This window comes from Sus scrofa, chromosome 6 (genome assembly GCF_000003025.6).
Source record: "Sus scrofa isolate TJ Tabasco breed Duroc chromosome 6, Sscrofa11.1, whole genome shotgun sequence".
In the NCBI taxonomy this organism is placed as follows: domain Eukaryota; kingdom Metazoa; phylum Chordata; class Mammalia; order Artiodactyla; family Suidae; genus Sus; species Sus scrofa.
Window position 1 is genome coordinate 147,237,510 of NC_010448.4, and position 21,005 is coordinate 147,258,514.

At 46.3% G+C, this 21,005-nt stretch overlaps 1 protein-coding gene across 4 annotated transcripts in view; it reads right to left on the minus strand.

Annotated features, from left to right (window-relative positions):
* The window catches only part of AK4 (adenylate kinase 4), an 80,771-nt gene extending 60,481 nt beyond the window's left edge, over positions 1 to 20,290 (minus strand). Inside the window, exons 1-2 of one of the 4 annotated variants that reach the window (XM_005656154.3) lie at positions 20,205 to 20,290; positions 19,372 to 19,643 (exon numbers count right to left, since the gene is read on the minus strand). In XM_005656154.3, coding sequence (XP_005656211.1) covers positions 19,372 to 19,516 — 145 coding nt within the window. In that variant the 5' untranslated portion in view covers positions 19,517 to 19,643; positions 20,205 to 20,290. 4 annotated transcript variants of the gene reach the window in all.

The window sequence follows — 21,005 nt, forward strand, 5'->3', positions numbered from 1 at the left end:
TCCCTGGCTTCGCTCAGTGGGTTAAGGATCTGGCATGGCCGTGAGCTGTGGTATAGGTCGCACAGGTATAGGTCGCAGATTCGACTCGAATCTGGCATTGCTGTGGCTATGAGCGTAGCCCAGCAGCCACAGCTCCGATGAAACCCCTAGCCTGGGAACCTCCGTATGCTGCGGGTGCAGACCTAAAAAATACAAAACACATAAATAAATAAATAAATAAGATAAACTATCAGAATTGGAGTTCCGGCTGTGGTACAGCAGGGCAGCAGATTAAGGATCCTGCATTGTTTCTACAGCAGCTCAGGTCGCTGCTGAGGTAGGGGTTCAATCCTCCACCCAGCACAGTGGGTTCAAGGATCTGGCATTGCTGCAACTGTGGTGCAGATTCAACCCCTGGCCTGGGAACTTGCCTCTGCCACAGGTGCAGCCAAAAAATAAGATAAAATTTTTAAAAATAAAAATTAAATGATCAACGTTAAAGCCAAAAGAAATCCATGATGAAAGACTCCAAAAATGTTAAGACCAGATCCAGCTCTGCACTTGCACAACTCATTCTCACTCACCTCACCCTGCTGGATCTGGTCTTTATTTAAAATGCTGGTGATGCTGTTCATTTTACTGCAGGAAACTGCCTCTTTATGTTGATTATTGATGTTTGGCACCCCTTTAAATTTTTCATTCAAAGAGAGTGCCTCGCTCCTCTCACCCTAGCCTCAGCTCTGCCAACACATATTAACTTAATACGCGCAAAGAAACCCTATGAGGTCGCTCTACCATTACTCTCATTTATAAATGAATAAACACAAAAGGGTTAGCTGCTTGGACCAAGTTCACACAGCTAGGGTGGCCAAGTCAGATTCCGAATCCAGTGATGCTAAGCAAGACCCTGTGGGGCCCTGCTGGGCACAAAGCCTTTCCCCCTTCTCCTTTTCTTATTTGCAGGATAAAGGCTTTAGCCTCCTTGATCTTCCCTGGGTTGCAAGGGGCAGCTTCAAAGAGCTATGAAACAGAAAGAGGGGCTGCAGAAACAAAGGAGGAACAACTGAGAACCAACAGTGCAGGAGAACCCCCGGTGTCCCCTCAAGGATATATAAATATATATAGAACAATAAGGTTCTTGGGCACCAACTAAAGCCCCACCAAGGTGGAGGAGAGAAGAATACTGACCCTCCTGTCTTCCATCAACTAAGACTTGAGCTCTGTGGATGTCTGCCCAGTTCTGCACTGAATTCAATTCTGCTCCGGCCCCTTCTTGAATATGCATGTGCCCTTAGCTTAAAACTTCCCCAGGTTTGCTGTTTGGGGAGACATTGCTTTGGGAGAGAGATCCCTGGTGTTCTCCTTACTTGCTGGAAGTAATAATAAATCCCTCTTTCTCCCAGGCTTTGGCTTGGTTGTGTCTTCTGGCTATGTTCAAGAGGCAAACCCAGTTTTTTGTAGTTATAAAGATCCTGCCACATTTAGCCAGTTGTCAATAGGGACTGCTATTGTAGATTAAAAGGGCCCCAGTGAAATCAGGCTGCCAAAGAATCTAGAAACAATGGACTTCCTGCTGTTGCCCAGTGGGCTAGGGTTACCGCAAAGAAGCAGGTTCGATCTCCAGCCCGGCCCAGTGGGTTAAAGCCTCGGGCTTTGCCACAGCTGTGAAATAGGTCACAGCTGCAGCTCAAATTTCAATCCCCAGGCTGGAAACTTCCATTAAAAAAAAAAAAAAAAAAAAAGAGTTCCCATTGTGGCTCAGCAGTTAAGAACCCAACACTGTTTTGTGAAGATGCAGGTTCAATCCCTGGCCTTGCAATTGCTCAGTGGGTTAAGGATCCGGCATTGCTGCAAGCTGTGGCATCAGGTCACAGATGTGGCTTGGATCCACCATTGCTGTGGCTGTGGAGTAGGCCACAGATACAGCCATAAAAAGAAAAGGGGGAAAAAAAGCAAAAGAAAAAGAATCTAGAAACAGTATCATGGGAAGAATAGCTGGTGTAACTAGGGCTACTTTTTTTGCAGAGGGGGAGGTGGCGGGAATTTTTTTCCGGGGGAGGGGAGGTGGCGGGAAACATCTTAAGTCAGAGAAGTGGTGCCTAGAAACTATTTTCAATTATCTGAAGAGCTAGTGGATTTAATTTATGTGACACCAAAAGACTGAAGTTGAATAAGTGGATGACAGTTTATGGGTGACAGTTTCAAGGAGTTGGCTTTCATCTCAGTATAAAGGAAAAAAAAAAAAATCTTCCAACAATTAGACCTGTCCCGCAATGAAAGAGCCTGCCTCCAGAGGAGGCAAGTTGGCTGTCAGATGCTATGGAAGGGATCTAGCACAGACAGAATGGCCACTTGGACAGAAGGACTTAAAATCCTTTCCAACTCTAAGATGTTAAGAAATAGAATCATTAAACTTTACACAGTCATTGTTTTGCATACTATTTAGTTCCTAGAGACTCAAGAGAACTGAAACAAAACTGAGTTCAAAGAAAAGGCTTTGCACTTTCATTTTATTTGAAGCTGTATTCTTGATTTTTTAAACACTAAGCCACTGAAGTAATGCAAGTTAAAAATCAATCTCCCTCTTGGAAAAAGTAAATTATGTACAGAGATGATATTTATAGTTATACCATTTAAGAAAATTGGGAAACTATACCCATATATACAATCAATGTTTTATAGCTCTCCTGCAAACCACACTGGCTATTTTTACCAAGATCTACAGGGGTCATGTAGAAGAAGAAATACAGAGGCAGCTGAGTTAGAATTTAGGAAAACAAAGCAAAGCAAAAATTGAATCAGATATGTCAGTTGTCCTGTACATGAAAAGACTCGAGAAAACCTCTCCCACCCAATAGGTAAAGTTAGAGAACTGTCTATCTTAAGGATGGCACCATTTTTAAAAAGCAATTTTAGGAGTTCTACTGTGGTGCAGAAGGTAAAGGATACGGCGTTGTCTTGGGTAGCTGCTGTGGCACTAGAACGTCCATATGCCACAGGTATGGCAAAAAAAAAAAAAGCAATTTTACTTTTAGGGGGTCTTCCAAAAGAGGCACAGAAGGCCATCACAACTGATAGAGTCGACAAAAACAGCTGCGTGAGGCATTCCCATCATGGCTCAGCAGAAACAAATCTGACTAGCATCCATGAGGACAGAGGTTCGATCCCTGGCCTCACTCAGTATGTTAAGAACCTGGCGTTGCTGTGAGCTGTGGTGTAGGTCACAGACGCGGCTCAGATCCAAAGTTGCTGTGGCTCTGGTGTAGGCCGGGGGCTATAGCTCCAATTAGACCCCTAGCCTGCAAACCTCTATATGCCATGGGTGTGGCCCTAAAAAACAAAAAACACACACACAGTTGGGTGAATGCTTATAGCCTCTGCAGAGTGGTGAGTGGTGTACACACATACACACACACACCGCCATATATTGCCTAAACACCACTAGATTGTGTCAGTGATTCCATTCAAAGCACCACATTCGCCAAGGGAGAATATAAATGAAATCAAAGTATCTGACTCCAGAGAATGGAATAAACCAGAGAGAAGCCTCCTACTTGTCGGGCATTTCACATAAATGACCCCGTATGACCCTCCCAATAGCCCTGTGAAATAGGGATTCCTGTAAAGGAGGAAAACAAATTCATTAACTTCCCCCCCAAATTAACAAAGTCCGTAAGAGGTTAAAGTCTGAGGCATGCCTGACTCCAAAGCCCACTAGATAGAGCCAAGCACTTGCTATGCTAATGGTCCACCAGGAACTTCCTGCAGGTAGGTGATCCTCCCACCCCTGGTCTGCCCTCCTGTTAAATGGGACCGCTTTCCCCCACAATCACTGAAGTTCCGCTCTTCCAAGGGCTGCAGCTGGGTCCACCCGTGCCCACCATTCTCATACAGACAGTAGGTACTCCCGTCCCTGCCTCACCTTCTCCTAAACCCCCTTCTTTTTCTTTTTTTCTTTTTTTTTTTGTTTTTCCGCCTTTTCTAGGGTTGCTCCCACGGCATATGGGGGTTCCCAGGCTAGGGGTCCAATCGGAGCTGTAAGCCACCGGCCTACACCATAGCTCACGGCAACGCCGGATCCTTAACCCCGCCGCCACCCCCCCCCCAACCAAGGCCAGGGATCGAACCTACAACCTCATGGTTCCTAGTCGGATTCGTTTCCGCTGCGCCACAATGGGAACTCCCCCTTCTATTACTTTGATCCTATACTTGATCTAAACGGTTGTGATACGACCTCAGCTATGCTTCACTTCCTCCCCACTACAGTCCACTGTGCACTTTGCTAAGAAAAACTACAACTGCACCACTGAAGGAGCCTGAGGAAGGCAGACTCCTCACAGCCTTCCGGTTTGCAAACTCCTGATTTACATATAAACCCCAAGGGACATTTCCAGCCTCAATGCCTATTATGCCTCCAACTCTAGGCTTCAATGAAAATACCCGCAATTTTTTTTTGGTTGTTCTTTTTTTTTTTTTTTTTTTTTTGCTTTTTAGGACCATGACCACGGCATATGGAGGTTCCCAGGCTAGGGGTCAAATCGGAGCTGTTGCTGCCAGCCTACACCACAGCCACAACAACCCCAGATCTGAGCCACGTCTGTGACCTACACCAAAACACCCTTAATTTTAATCACCTACTGGAGTTCCCATCGTGTCGCAATGGAAACAAATCCGACTAGGAACCATGTGGTTTCGAGTTTGATCCCTGGCCTCACTCAGTGGGTTAAGGATCTGTGAGCTGTGGTGTAGGTGGCAGGTGCGGCTCGGATCTGGCGTTGCTGTGGCTGTGGCATAGGCCAGTGGCTGCAGCTCCAATTTGACCCCTAGCCTGGGAACCTCCATATGCCAGGGGTGCAGCTCTAAAAAGACAAAAAAAAAAAAAAAAATTTTTTTATCACCCACTCTCAGATGTGATCCATCAAAAACACCCAGCTCCCGATTTTCCACCGGCTAGTACCTTACCTATTCATCAAGGCTCAGCTCTAACGCCATCTCTCTCATAACTTTCAGTTACTCTGTCATCCATAAGTACAACAAACAACTATTAGGCACTGACTATGTTATACACTGAAGATATAAAAATGAACTCTTCATTGTTCTTATAAAAATTTTTTACTACTTTTTATTCAGTATAATCTGCCTGACAAAACAATTAATTGGATATATGGTTCTTTGGTTTTTGTTTTTTGGGGGTTTTTTTTGGCTGCACCAGTGACATGTGGAAGTTCCCAGGCCAGGGACTGAACCTGAGCCACAAGCAGCAATAACTTCAGATCCTTAAACCACTGAGCTACCAGGAAACTCCACTGGGTGTATTTGTGAATTCCTTAAAGGTAGAGACCATTTTTTTCTATTCCTATTAACAGAATGCTATTGGAATACATTGATTTAACAAGTGCTTACTGGAGTTCCCGTCGTGGCGCAGTGGTTAACGAATCCGACTAGGAACCATGAGGTTGCGGGTTCGGTCCCTGCCCTTGCTCAGTGGGTTAACGATCCGGCGTTGCCGTGAGCTGTGGTGTAGGCTGGCGGCCACAGCTCCAATTAGACCCCTAGCCTGGGAACCTCCATATGCCGCAGGAGCGGCCCAAAGAAATAGCAAAAAGACAAAAAATAAAAAAATAAAAATAAAAATAAATTTTAAAAAAAATTAACAAGTGCTTACTGAAGGTTAAAGTCTACCCATTTGTCTGTGGATGCTGTAACAGCCTCTTAACCCTTTGGTAGTTTAATTCTAGAACCTTCCAATTCAGTTTCCAAATAGCATGAGTGACCTATTAAATATGTGAATCAGGGAGTTCCCGTCATGGCCCAGCAGAAACGAATCCGACTAAGAACTGTGAGGTTGTGGGTTTGTTCCCTGGCCTCGCTCAGTGAGTTAAGCATCCGGCGTTGCCGTGAGCTGTGGCGTAGGTTGCAGATCCAGCTCGGATCTGGTGTTGCTGTGGCTGTAGTGTAGGCCAGTAGCTATAGCTCAAATTCGACCCCTAGCCTGGGAACCTCCATATGCCATGGGTACAGCCCTAAAAAGCAAAAAAAAAAAAAAAGAAAAGAAAAGTGAATCAGATTGTCAGTTCTGTATTTTAAAACAGTAGCTTTACCTTCGATTAGGCAATGGTTTCTTAGCTATAGAACCAAAAGCACAAGCAAAAAAAGAAAAAATAATAACAGATAAACTGAACTTCAAAATTTTAAACTTTTAAGTTTCCAAAACCATCATTAAGGAAAAAACAAAAAAAAAACACAGAATGGGAGAAGATACGTGGAAATCATATTTCTAATAAGGGACTTGTATCCATCATATATAAAGAACTCAATAATGGACAGATGGGCCAATCTTAAAACCTGGCAAAGGATTTAAACGGACATTTCTCCAAAGATATACAAATAGTCAAAAGCATATGAAAGGATGTCCAGTATCATTAGGCCTTAGGGAAGTGCAAACCAAAACCACAATGGGATGTCACTCTGCCCACTAGGGTGGCTAAAAGGAAAAAAAGACAGTAACAAGTGTTGACAAGCAAGTGAAGATACTGGAAAACTCATTAATGGAGAGAACAGAAAATGATGCCACTACTTTAGAAAATAAGTTTGGCAGTTCCTCAAAAACGTTAAAGATGATGTGACCACATGACTTTGCAATTCCAATTCTAAGTACGCATCCAAAGGAGATGAAAACACGTCTGCACAAAAAAGTGTATACTAATGTAGGAAACAACCAAGTGAATTAACAAACAAAATGCGATACAGCATCCATCCAACAGAGCATCATCTGGCCATAAAAAGGAACGGCACACTGATGCACATCACCACATAGTTGAATCCTGCAAACCTGCTAAGTGAAAGAAGCCAGCTACGAAAAGCAGCATATGTTGTATGAGTCCATTTATATGAAAAGGCAAATCCCTGCAAACAGGAAGTAGATTACTGATTGTCAGGGGCTGGAAGGGAGGAGGGAATGGGAATGACTGCCAGTGGGTACAGGGTTTCTTTCTGGGGTAATGAGTATGTTCTGTAATCAGATAGTGGTGATGGTTGCACGATATACTGAAAAGCACGGACTTGTACACTCTAAAAGGATAAATTTTATTAGGTGAAAGTTATATCTCAGTAAAGCTGTTATTTATGTATTTATTTATTTATTTGTCTTTTTAGGGCTACACCCCATGGCATTCAGAAGTTCCCAGGCTAGGGGGTGGAGCTGCCAGCCTACACCACAGCCACAGCAACGCAGGATCGGAGTCACCTCTGCCACCTACACCGCAGTGCAAGGCAACAGCAGATCCTTAACCCACTGAACAAGGCTAGGGACTGAATCTGCATCCTGATGGGTACTAGTTGGGTTGGTAACCTGCTGAGCCACAAGGGAAACTCCTCAGTAAAGCTGTTATTTACAAAAAATAAAAAAAAAGATAACAAAAACACCACCAAAAGCCCCATCATTTAGCATCTGGTTATAATAAGCCCAAGCTCCTGGCCACACCACAAAGCCCTATGCCTACCTTTCCAGCCTCCTCTCCTCCACACTCAGGGTGCTCCAGAGACACCTGCCTCCTCCCCTCTCCACTTATGGAAAGCTCACTCCTACATTCCAGCCGTGCCCGCATGCTCTTCCCTCTGCCCCCAAGTCTTCCCATACCAGGCTTCCACATCCAGAGCTCAGCTTAGACATCAGCTCCTCGGAGAGGGCTCCTCTGACTGCACATGCTGATGCGACCTTCACAGTGACTCTGACACTGCACTGTATTTTCTTCCGAGTGCTCATGTAAGGCACAAGGGATACAAAGTTATCTTTGACTATCTTTCCATCATTTATACTATGTCTCCCCTCCTGCCGTAATAAGCCATCAAAACATGGGTTGAGCTGAACCGATGCTAATGAATGTACTACTCCGATGGTGAAAGAGTAACTGAAGTTATGAAATAGATTGTTGTACAGGGAGGTGATAATGAATGCCACGTTAGAGGTACGGATGGGTATGAGAGAAATTTCAGATGAGAAAACGACATGTAGCTGCAACAGCTGTGGAAAAGCTTCATGGAAGTGATGGGACTGAACACAGACAGTGAGAAATGAACAGAAGTGTGAAAAGCATTATGGGAGAAAGGTATATCTGCGTAACACCCTCCCCCACCGTGTCCATGACATTTGACACTCCATCCACACACATACACCTCACTGTGACGCATGCAAATGTAATGTGGAACCTAGAACTTGAATCCTGGACCGTAAATGCCTCAAGGGCACCTGTGCACGCCTCCCCAGACGTATTGAAGGCATGGAAACATGTGTCAAATGACTAATCGAAAAACAAGCACAGGTATTATTCCAGATATTTTACTGTGATGATGAAAAGCAATTTCTGCCTCCTCACAATTACACATAGCTTCTATTTTAGACCTTTTTTGGTCCTTTTTGGGGGAGAAAGGAGGAAGTCAGTGTTTCCTTTTTTAGATTTTTTAAAAATGTTTTAGGAACAGAAGGACAACAACAAACCACAGAGCTCTAGCCCACCTTTAAAGCGCCTGCTGCATCTCTCCACTTGTGGAGAACTAAGCTGCAAAGATTCCCTGCTATTCACGAAGTAGATACTCACTCTTTACCGGAGTACCTGCACGGCAGCATGTTGTAATGGGAAGTTTAACCCCTATTACAAAGTCTCAAGTTTGTGGGTTTTTTTTTTTTTTTTTTCAATGAACTGCATTGTATTTGTCATTGTACAACCATCATCACAACCCGACTTTACAACATTTCCATCTTAAAGGGGGGGGGGGGTGTTTTGCCTTTTTTTTTTTTTTTTTTTTTTTTTTTTTTGGCAGTTCCAAGTTTGGGGTTTGTTTTGTTTTTATTTTTTTAGGGCCGCGCTCATGGCATATGGAAGTTCCCAGGCTAGGGAGTTGAATCAGAGTTACAACTGCTGGCCACAGACAAGCAACACCAGATTTCCAAGCTGCATCTGCGACCTACACCACAGCTCACGGCAACATTGGTTCCTTAACCCTCGGATCAGGCCAGGGATGGAACGCACATCCTCATGGATACTAGTCGGGCTCCTTTCCGCTGAGCCACAACAGGAACTCCTTCAGTCCCAAGTTTGAATGCTGGCATCTCTATTTAACTGTTTGGCCTAAGGCAAGTAAGTAGCTCAATGTCTCTGAGGCTGTTTCTTTATTCATAAAAATGCCACATTAACAACTGCCCTGTAGACTTGTATGGACTAGACAACGTGCATTCACCAGCCAGCAGAGGGCCTAGCACATGACTGACCCACCGCAAATGTTGATTATAATGACCAAGTCACAAGAATTTCAAAGTGCCAGGGTCACAGGTTGCAGGTCAATAAAAAAGTGCTGAAGAACAGAAAAGAGTTGATGTCAAGCTTCTTGGGAATGTGATGAGCAGGAGTGACTCTGCATTATTTCAATACTGTCAGTCTCTCTGGCTAAGGAAGGGATCCTGGCAGCCGGACCTGTCGTTTAACCAGTAGAAGAACTCTTGGAACTTGGAAGTGAGACTGTTAAAATATAACATCCGGCATGCAGACTAATTGGACTGCATGTAGAAATAAAGACCTTTTGTACTATGTCTTAAGGGGCAACCTGAACGAAACATCAGGGAAAAAGAGAGTTACTAAAAGCCTCTACAATGTGCTCAAAAAAAAAAATTTTTTTTACATATGTGTATATATATATATGTTTGTTAAAAGGCAATACATAGCTGATACATCTGACTATCTGACTCATTGCAAAAGCATATTATCTACACTTTACAAGAAAAACATAATTTCCAAGTCCTTAAATCTTCTCATACCATGGACCACAAAGTGCTGAAGAGTAGACTAGCATAACATAATACCATTTAACAATTTACTTTGGTAGATTTTATCTTATTTTATTTTATTTTATTTTTGTGGGGTTTTTTGTCTTTTTAGGGCCACACCAGTGGCATATGGAGGTTCCCAGGCTAGGGGTCCAATCGGAGTTATAGGTGCCAGCCTACAGCACAGCAATGGGAACGGGGGATGCGAGCCGTGTCTGCGACCCACACCACAGCTCATGGCAATGCCAGATCCTTAACCCACTGAGAGAGGCCAGGGATTGAACCCGCAACCTCATGGTTCCTAGTCGGATTCGTTTCCGCTGCGCCATGACGGGACCTCCTACTTTGGTAGATTTTAAACAAAACAGTCGATTCTATACGTCCTTCACAATGAGTGGATAATACTTTAGTGCCCTGTTTTAGTCGTTTCATGGATCCATGAGTTCCAGGAAGGCTGAAGCAGATTAAGTGTCATGGCACCTCATGTGTATATATCTTAAAGGTAAGCACCAAGTAATAGAACTGAGAAAGCAGGTATAATACCCCTTCCTTTGATAATACATATAATTAAGAGATGAAGATGATCTCAAATGACAATATACAGGGTGTGATCAAGTCACAAAGGCATGATCTCTGTGGACCACAAACAAACTCTGGAAGAGGATTCCGGGTATGTGGTGGCAACAACCACCTCTCCTCACCTCTTGCTGGGCTCATTTGTCACAAGAGCTCAGGAATGTCCTCTAAAAAGCCTTCCCTAATCCCAGCTCCTCCTTCTCACTGCTCTCACAAGGCTCTCTCTTCCCTACACCCCTAGGACCTACAACAAATGCACTCCTTGCAGCCTGTCATAGTCATCCTTATTCACCTGACTGTTTCTCCCAATAAACTTAGCAGCTCCTTCAGGGCACAGACTTTGCCTCACCTCTTTGTACCTTACAAGCCAACACTGCCTGCCACGCAAACACTTGTTGAAAGGATATTTATCCTGTGAAATCAGATTGTTATGATCATTATACAACTACAGATGTGATAAATTCATTTGAGTAATAAAAAAAAAGAATATTTAATACAGGACATTCAGCACAGCATGCTTTATACTAAAAAACTAAATCGGAGTTCCCATTGTGGCTCAGTGGTTAAAGAATCTGATTAGGAACCATGAGGTTGTGGGTTCAATCCCTGGCATTGCTCAGTGGGTTAAGGATCTGGCATTGCCATGAGCTGTGGTATAGGTCGCAGACATGGCTCGGATCTGGCGTTGCTGTGGCCCTGCTGTAGGCTGGCAGCTGCAGCTCCGATTGGACCCCTAGCCTGGGAACCTCCATATGCCATGGGAGCGGCCCTAGAAAAGACGAAAAGACAAAAAAATTTTTTAAAAATTAAAAAACTGTAAATAACCTCAACTGCCATCAACAGGGAACTGGTTAAATCAGCCATTCCCAAAGTGTGGTCGAAGGATCTCTGAGGGTCTGTGAGTTTCCCCTTCCTTGCACTCCATAGCTGCATGAAGCCAAATATTCTTCCAATACTTTAACCAAAACATAGCACACTGACTGAAGAACCAGATGTGAAAATCTAGCCTTTCTTCTATTAAGGGAAACACTGAAGAGATTTGCAAATACGCAAAAACACTACTCTTCCCACTGGAGTCTGTTTCGAAAGTTATTTTTTATAGAAATATGTTAAGAGTAAGGGGTTTATTATTTTAACAATTTAGTAAAATATTTTAATTTTCTCAGTTTTAATTTCTCATACAGTTAGTATCTATAGGTAAAACTTATATAAACAAAGGCTCCTTGGGGTTCTCAATGATTTTTTTCTTTCTTTTTTTTTAAATGGCTGCACCCTCTGCATATGGAGGTTCCCAGGGACTAAATCCAAGACAGAGTTGTGACCTATGCCACAGCTGTGGCAATGCCGAATCCCCAAGACACAGCTGGGACCCATGCCACAACTGCAGCAACGCGCAATCCTTTAACCCACTGCCCTGAACCAGGGATCAAACTTGCACCTCTGTTGTAGTCGGAGTCTGAATCCACTGTGCCACAGCGGGACCGCCTCAATGATTTTTATTTGTTTGGTTGGTTGGTTTTGGAGGGAGATTTGCAAGATTTTTATGTTTTCTATTATAGTTTCAATGATTTTTTAAAGGGGCTAAAAGACCCTGAGACCAAAACAGCTGAGAATCACTGGTTAAAGAAACAATAGTACAGTTGTACAATAAATAAAAGACTATGCAGCCATTCTTTTTTAAAGAATGTAATAAGGTTGATATGTGCCAGTAGAAACCCATATCCAACCTATAGCGCTAAGTTTTAAAAAAAAGAAATACAGAAGAACATTATAACTTTATACTTAAAAAAAAAAAAAAAAAAGGAGGCACCGCTCTACACACGCCTGTGAGATACATGTTTGCACAAATTCTTTGGATGAACATCCAAGAAAAGTTAAAACCAAGCATCCCTGTGGAAAGCAGCTGTGGAACCAGAGGTCAGCAATGGGAGAGAAATTTTCCGCTCCATTCCTGGGGTAGCATTTGAAAATTTTACCATCTGCATCAGAAGTGGAATCAAAATTACATTGAAATAGTAGAAAGCATGAAACTCACATTAAAGAACAGACATAACAACACTGGCAAATATTAAATGATATATTGCGAGATAAAACAAGCAATTTTCAAAACAGTGATACCTAATACATTCTTCAAAAACTGCCTGGAAGATATACTGCATATAAAAGTATTAACAGGAGTTCCTATTGTGCCTCAGTGGTAATGAACCCAACTAGTATCCCTAAGGACTCAGGTTGGATCCCTGGCCTCACTCAGTGGGTTAAGGATCCAGCATGGCTGGGAGCTGTGGTGTAGCTCACAGACGTGGCTCGGATCCTGCATTGCCATGGCTATGGGGTAGGCCGGCAGCTACATCTCCGATTCGACCCCTAGCATGGGAACCTCCATATGCCTTGGGTTCGGCCGTAAAAATTAACTAATCAATTAATTAACAGTATTTTTTTTCCTCCTAGTTAGTGGGATTACAGGTTTTTGCTTCTTCATCTTTCTTGGAATTCTAAACCTGTAACACAAACTATTTCTCTAATTAGCAAAACAAGTAAGTACATATGTACAAATGTCTATGCAGCTGTATCTGTACTTACATATTTGGTAAGCCACAAAGTACATGAGGCAAGTAGCACCTTTAGGAGCACTATTACACCCTTGCACACCAAGACCTTGACTGGATGTTTGTAAGCTAAGTTTAAACCCCACCCCTTGTTAACCTTTGGGTTAAAAACTCTTCTGGTGCAGTCATTTTGTTGCCAGTAACCTATCCCAAGGAAACCATATCCGTTAAGGATTTCCATACAATGGCCTTCCTAAGAGCATTATTAAACAGCAAGTAACCCAAACATTCCACACCACAGTGGTTAGACACGCGGCAGTTCAACCCCAATGCACACTGAACCCAGAGGCTCAAGCCAAAATCCTTCAAACTATCAAAAACAATCCTAGACTCCAAACACACTGCCCTTCTTTCTGTTCTTCCAACCAGCTACACGTCTCACCTTAGGGCCCTTGCATTTGCTGTTCCTCCTCCATGGCACACTGTTCCTAGATCACTACATGTTCATCCCTGTAGTTATTTACCTCCCAAAGAGGAATTACCTGGAGGTTCCTGTCGTAGCTCAGTGATTAACGAATCCGACTAGGAACCATGAGGTTGCAGGTTCGATCCCTGGCCTTGCTCAGTGGGTTAAGGATCCGGAGTTGCCGTGAGCTGTGCTGTAGGTTGCAGGCTCGGCTCCGAGTTGCTGTGGCTCTGGCTCTGTGTAGGGCAGCAGCTACAGCTCCGATTAGACCCCTAGCCTGGGAACCTCCATATGCCACAGGATCGGCCCAAGAAATGGCAAAAAGACAAAAAAAAAAAAAAAGAGGCACTACCAAACTAGACGATCTAGGAGGCCCACCTGAGCCCTCACCACTAACCAACGTGTTCCTTCATAACAAGTACCATTTAAAAAAACTATGCTATTTATTCCATCTGTGCTCATCTCCTACCCCCTCAAGCCCCTTGCCCTCTCACGTCCAAGAACAAAAGGCTATCTGAGTGCTCAAAAAGTACTCAAAAAAGCATCTGCTGAATGGGAGTCCCACTGCAACACAACCAGATTGGCAGAGTCCTGGGAGCACTGGGACACAGGTTTCATCCCCAGCCAGGCACAATGGGTTAAGGATCTGGCGTTGCTGAAGCTGTGGCATAGGTCACAACTGTGACTTGCATCTGATCCCTGGCCTGGGAACTCCATATGCCTCAGGGTGGCCAAAAAAATAAAAATAAGAGGGGGGGAAAAAATGTCTACTGAATAGCAACAACAACAACAGCAAAAAAGACAAAAAAAAAAAAAAAAAAAAAAAAAAGGAGTTCCCGTCGTGGCGCAGTGGTTAACGAATCCGACTAGGAACCATGAGGTTGCGGGTTCAATCCCTGCCCTTGCTCAGTGGGTTAACGATCCGGTGTTGCCGTGAGCTGTGGTGTAGGTTGCAGACATGGCTCGGATCCCGCGTTGCTGTGGCTCTGGCGTAGGCCGGTGGCTACAGCTCCGATTGGACCCCTAGCCTGGGAACCTCCATATGCCGCGGGAGCGGCCCAGGAAATAGCAACAACAACAACAGCAAAAAAGACAAAAAAAAAAAAAAAAAGTCTACTGAATGGACTATTAAACAGAAATGATTTTCAAGAAGCTTTAAGAACCCAAGAAAATGAGGTTCCCTGATGGCCCAGCAGGTTAAGGATCCAGCATTGTCACTGCTATGGCTCCAGTCACTGCAGTGGCACAGGTTCCATCCTTGGCCCTGGAACTCTAGTGTGCTGCAGATGCAGCCAAAAAAACAAAACAAAAAAACCAAAGAAACAAACAAAAACGCACACAGGAAAATACTCATAGTACATATCTAAGTGAGTGTTATAATAATGTAATGCCAACTTAATGTGTTGGGAGTGGTGGGGCAAATTCACAGAAAAGAGGAAAATAACGTCTGTTAGAATTTCCAAATGTCAGGATGGGATTGTGGGTAATTTTTATTTGTCTTTTCAGTTTCTTCCACAGCTTCACATTTTCTAAATTTTCTACAAGGCATGGCTTTGATCAGATAAAGCTACTTTTCAAAGAAATGACCACATTCAAAGTCTGCTCAGATCCAGCTGTGCAAACAGCAAAGCCAGCCTTACTGTCACGGGACACCCTACTCAAGGTGTTCACAGATTGTTCTCTTGAAGTACATGTGAAAACCTTCATACAAAAGAACCAGAGGAGTTCCCGTTGTGGCACAGTGGAAACAAATCCAACTAGGAACCATGAGGTTGTGGGTGCGATCCCTGGTCTCACCCAGTGGGTTAAGGAGCCAGCGTGGCTGAGAGCTGTGGTGCAGGTCACAAATGTGACTTGGATCCCGAGTTGCTGTGGTGTAGCCTGAGAACCTCCATATGCTCTGGGTGTGGCCCTAAAAAGCAAAAAAAATAAAATAAAATAAAAAAAGGAGGATATGGAAGGGATCTTGAGACTGAAGATGATGCCTCCAAACTGGTCAAACCCTTGACCTGGGCTACATCCCAGGCAGGGGGGGGAAAAAATGGATACAACATAGTCTAGAAATCTCAAAATAAGCCAAGATGCTGTATGATCTACAAAAAGGTGAATTATTTAAAGTTGTCTCCTTGTGGCACAGAGTGTTAAGGAGCTGGCATTACTGCTACAGTGACCTGGTCACTGCTGTGGCTAGATCTCTGGCCTGAGAACTTCCATATACTGTGGGCGCAGCCAAAAAGTTGGTTTAGATACATTGTTGGGCATTAGTCTCCCTAACACAACATCTTTATCCTCCCATTCTCAGAAGTTTTCATTCTGGTAAGAAAAAACACACATTTATACTTAATGACTATTAAAAAAAAAAAAAAAAAAAAACTGAGCCCTCTGAATTAGGTCATCTTTTCAGAAAATAAAGGCTCAACCCCTAGTCTAATTTGAAATGCTAGTCCCATCCGCAAACCTCAGCAAGAGCTGCAGTTAATATTAATTAAGAGCATTAACAGGTTTGTTCTTGAACATCTTTTCTCTCAATCAAGTCCAAGATGCTTCCCAATGGAAACTTGCCAGTTTTCCTGCATTTGAGATAGTAGATCCAGTACAGAATGTGATTTTTTTTTTTTAACTCCTATTTGTCCAACACTTAAAACAGGATTCTCATACCCTTCAGAGGGAGGTTTCAGTCACCCATCACTCAACAAAAGAAGCTACCACTACATATAAGTTTCAGTGGAACCCAATACCTGCCCAGTGTGTGTGTGCACGCACGTGCGTGTGCACTTGTGAACATACGTGCGCACACACCCAGGTTCAGATGTATGTATACAAACACACAAAGACACATAGAAAAGATAATGTTGTTTGACACACTGTAGGACCCCGACTTTTGGCAACCTAAGAGAACTCTCCCTTCTATCTACTCAAACCACATGCTAAAGAAAACGTGAGCCAAAGACCTGGGGGTAGGTCTTCAAATAAGGAATCTGACTGATAAGTCTCAGCCTGCATTGCTCCAGGCAGACTAGGCAGAGTCAATGGGTGACATCTATCATGAGGGTGAACCTTGATCCATAGTAAATGCAAACTTTTACCATAAATTAGAGCTAATTTATGGACTTGATTGTCAATGGACTTGTTAAAAGCTGTTTGACTCCTTCTGGGGAAAATGTAGACAGAATCTGTGATCCCCACCTTCATCATAGACTTGCTGGGCTCCTTTTATGCATCTGGCACTTTGTCAGATCTCTGTCCTTTAAGTCTCTTAGTGGGAAGTGGCACGTGGTAAAGGTGGAAATACTGCTACAGCCCTCTGCACCTAGAACACTGACATATAGCAGGTACTCAGCAAGTATCTACTGGGGGAATCAGAAGACATTTGCTGTACTGCATCCCAACTCTTATGATGACAACAGCGACAGAATGTGCAGAGGAGAGAGACAAACGCTGCCAGGGCAGGTGAGGGGAAACTTCCCAAAAGCAATGAGTAGTCCTTCCCCTAGAGGAGCAGCTTCTTCCTGGGCAGTGGCTGTAGGAAAGCCATGTGGACAGGAATGTGGCCCAATCCAAGCTGGAGCAGATGGCCTGAGCCCCTTGCCAATTCCTACCAAGGTTTTATTTCCTGGGGTTTTGCTGCACTTCATCATCTCCTTCAAACCTTCAACTATAAAAGGGTACATACAGAGGGGTGGGTGTACTTCTCTACTAGAAAATTAGTGAAAAGCAAACAGCAGGTAACAAATAACTGTAGAATGTCTTCTTCTTTTTTTTTTTTTTTGTCTTTTGTCTTTTGTCTTTTTGCCATTTCTTGTGCCGCTCCCGCGGCATATGGAGTTTCCCAGGCTAGGGGTCGAATCGGAGCTGTAGCTGCCGGCCTCTGCCAGAGCCACAGCAACTCGGGGGATCGGAGCCGCGTCTGCGACCTACAGCACAGCTCGCGGCAATGCTGGATCCTTAACCCACTGAGCGAGGCCAGGGATCAAACCCGCAACCTCATGGTTCCTAGTCGGATTGTTAACCACTGCGCCACGACGGGAACTCCTGGAATGTTTTCTTATTGACCAGGCAGTGAGCCCCTGAGACTCTTAGACCGTCTGTAAGAGAAAAATAATCTGAGAACACCCTCCGAGTCCACTAAAAACAGGCCACTTTCAAAACAAACCATTGTCGATTATTTCTCCTCTACTTCTCTCCTTGATAAAGTTTGTTGATTCATGCAAAAACTACCTGATTCCTAACAGAACAAGAAAAAAATTAAACATCATATGCACTTCTTACTCCGGGAAGAAACACTGAGGGGGAAATGAAGGCATTTGAAAGAGAATGGAAACTAAAATTTGGAACAAAGGAACGTTAAAAACAAAAACAAAAAAATAAGGGAAAACACCAAGCGGAAAGTTTTCAAAACCTCTAAGAAAAGCGCAGAAATAAACTATTCGCCAACACATTCTCTTTAAAAATGGAAAGCGCCGCTAATCCAGTCCTGGGATGGATGCTATGCCAGAAAGAAGGAAGTTCCTTAGTCAGGTGGAGAATGTGGGAAAATGGGTTCAATCTTATGCCAGCAGTTTCCAGCCCCCTCCCCATGCCTCCATCTCCCTCCCTGGAAGCCCCACCAGACCACAAAACCCAAGGGTGGAGCACCAGCCCACCCTCGCACACGGCTCTCCCCACCCCCCACCTCAACTGCATTCCAAACACAGAATAAAATGCATGTGAATGCGGTATTAAAATTAAAATAGACCCAATTGTAGTAACAATACCCACGAGAGAAAATTCCAGGGGCAATCTGGAACACAGAGTTCCACCTTCAGAGACATGGGGGAGGGAGGGGTCTTGAAAATCAAAAGATTGCTTTTACAACCTGCTTGAGATAATCAATAAAACTCTGCGTTTGGGCTACTTCTTAATCACTGGCTTTTCGACTTTCCGTTTTCTAGCGCCGTCCTCCACCCACCTCTTCCAACTAATCTGTGCTTCTGCGATGAAGGTCGCTGGATAATTCGCCGGTAATGGGCCATAACCACCTAGAACTTCGAGGACAGGGAAGCGCCCAGTCTTCAAAATCAAGTTTTCACAAAGGAGTTGCTAATTGTGAGTATCTACATCCCAGAAGGGCTATGTACCTTGCAGGGCCCCACAGCTACCTCGCGCCTTTTAATGCCAATTCATCAGGAACTGGTGTGAGCGAGGGGTGGGAAGAGATGTGAGAAGGGCCGCGCTGAAAGATAAGAGCGGGCGGTCTTGGAGCTCCAAGTGCACCACGCAAGCCGTGGGAGTCATTCTCAACAAGACACATCCAGGGAAGCTGGATTTAACATGATCCAGTCTCCCAAGGGCCAAGCCCGGGCTTGGGGAGGAGGGGGAGTTAGTGGTGAGAGTTTACCTTAGAAGGCTGCAGCGAACAGACAGGCCTTTCAAAGCCACCTAGGGCTCTGCCCCGAGGCCCGAAGCGGCGCGTGGCTGCGAGCCCCGCAGCGCCACAGGTTCCCCAGCGCGCGGCCGTGCCCGACTCCCACAGGTGGGCGGCGCTCGGCCCATGGGGGCTTTGCCGAGAGAAGGGGGCGCTGCAGGTCCCCAGAGACGCGGAGGAGGGGGCGGGAGACGGCCAAGGGGCGGGGATGGCTTGGCCTTAAGGAAGCAGGGCGAGAAGGAAGCTCGGGGTTTTCAGCTGTCTGGATCTCGCTCACTCAGCAGGGTAGTCACCGGCTTTTCCCCACGGCAAGAGGAGCTCAGGCGGAGAGAGTGGCCCCGTGCACTTCCACCCTCTGCCAGGCAGCCTCGGCCTCCTCCCCGGGCGCGGTTAAGCCGCACAGCCGCGGGCACCCGGCTGCATGCGCCCCGGCACGTAGGAGCTTGCACGACCACACTCGGGCGGGGGAAGGGCGCCCGGGGACCGAAGAGACCCAGCCGCTCGCTAGCCCTTCGCCTCCCGGCCTCACCCGATCCCGCGTCGGCTCACCCCGCCCCTCACCCCCGCACCCCCTTACCCGTGTTGGCCTTGATGTTCTCCCGCAGGAAGTGGCCGCTGGAGAGATGCTGGAGGCCAAAGTTCTGGGCGATCCTCTGGCACACGGTGCCCTTGCCCGAGCCGGGCGGCCCAAGGATGACCGCGCGCAGGAGTTTGGAAGCCATTGCCTTGGTGAGGAAGGGGAGGCCGAACGAGCAACCCAGACCGCGGCCTCGGACACAACCCGGGAACTTTGTTGCTTCTGCCCCTGCTTCTGACACCCTGGGCTCCCGCGGGGACTCGCCGCCGCCCCTGCAGGGGAAGGAGAGACTTTTGAGACAACCCCTCCCCTCAGCCGCGCGTCGGGGCGGCTCGAAGGCGGAGTAAGCGCCACGCTACAGCTCCCCGCCCTCCCCGCCCTCCTCGCCCCTAGGCTGCGACTCCGAAGAACTCCCAAGCGCCTGCCCCTAGCGGGGGCAGCCCTGAAAAACTCGGGGGTCAGCCCGGCCCCTCCCATCTCTATCCCTTACTAGATCTCGCGCCCCACGCCCCGTCCGGGGAGGGGGCCGGCCGGCCGGGCATCCCCAACGCCAGTCTCTACCGAGTGCAGGAGCCGGGAGAGGCAGTGACCCCAAGCAGGACCCCCGTCGCCCCACGCCCGGGGCAACCTAGGGGCCCAGCCCCAACCCGGGTCCCCGCACGTGGGCAGCGTTTGGTCCGCGCCTCGGCCCCTCCTCGGCCGCCGTTGCATCCCGGGAGAAGCAGCGGGCCAGCCCAGCGCCCACCTCCGCCGAGGGGAGACGGATGCGCTTCCCGCCGCGAGGAGCCGGAGACCGGCGCCTCTCCACCCCGAGTGGCCAAATAAACACACACCTCGGCCGGGACGCGGCACTCCGCTAGGCTTCCAGCCCGGATCCCGCTGGGCGGCGCCGCCTCCGCCCGCCCCCACTCGGAGCCCCGGCCGGGCGCGCGGGACTCGCGCCTTACGTAAGCCGGGAGACTGGCTCCGCGCTTAGCCGCCCGCCCGCGCCCGCTCCCGCTCCTTGCACGGCCTCCCCGGCTCACGTGCTCCCCGAGACCCCTGTAGGGCCCGCGGGAGCGAAGGGAGGTGCAGAAGACACAGGGGACAGAAACCCCTCTTTTGCAATCGTTTAAGGGACCCGGTCCACTGTGGAGAGGAAGGAAAAATACAACTTGTTGAGCGCCTACTGTGCGTCAAGTTTGGAGCTAGGTGATTTCTTATGCATCTCCCGTTCCAGGTGGGAACACACAGCGGAGGAAGGGAGGCTTGGAGTGTAGCCATGCATTCCTTGATTCATTCGTTCAACAAATATTTATTGAGCGCCTACTATGTTTTAGTCTCTCCGCATATAGCTGTGAACCAAAAAAGATTGAATCCCGCCCAAGTGGAAGTTACATTCCCGCAGGAGTTTTGAATTCTCAACTGCCAGACTCCAAAGCCCAGAAGGGAAAGAGGAGCATGATCACTGACCTATGCTCAGGGTCTTAGAGTCTTCGGTTCCAGGACTTCCGAAGCCACGATGTTGGCACTGTACTTACAACTCACGAAGTCCCAGTGGGTGCCATCTCCTCCCTCGCTTGGCCGGCATATCCCAGCCCATATTCTCTTAAATCTGTTCCCACCCCACACACAGCCATCATTTCCCAGTCGGA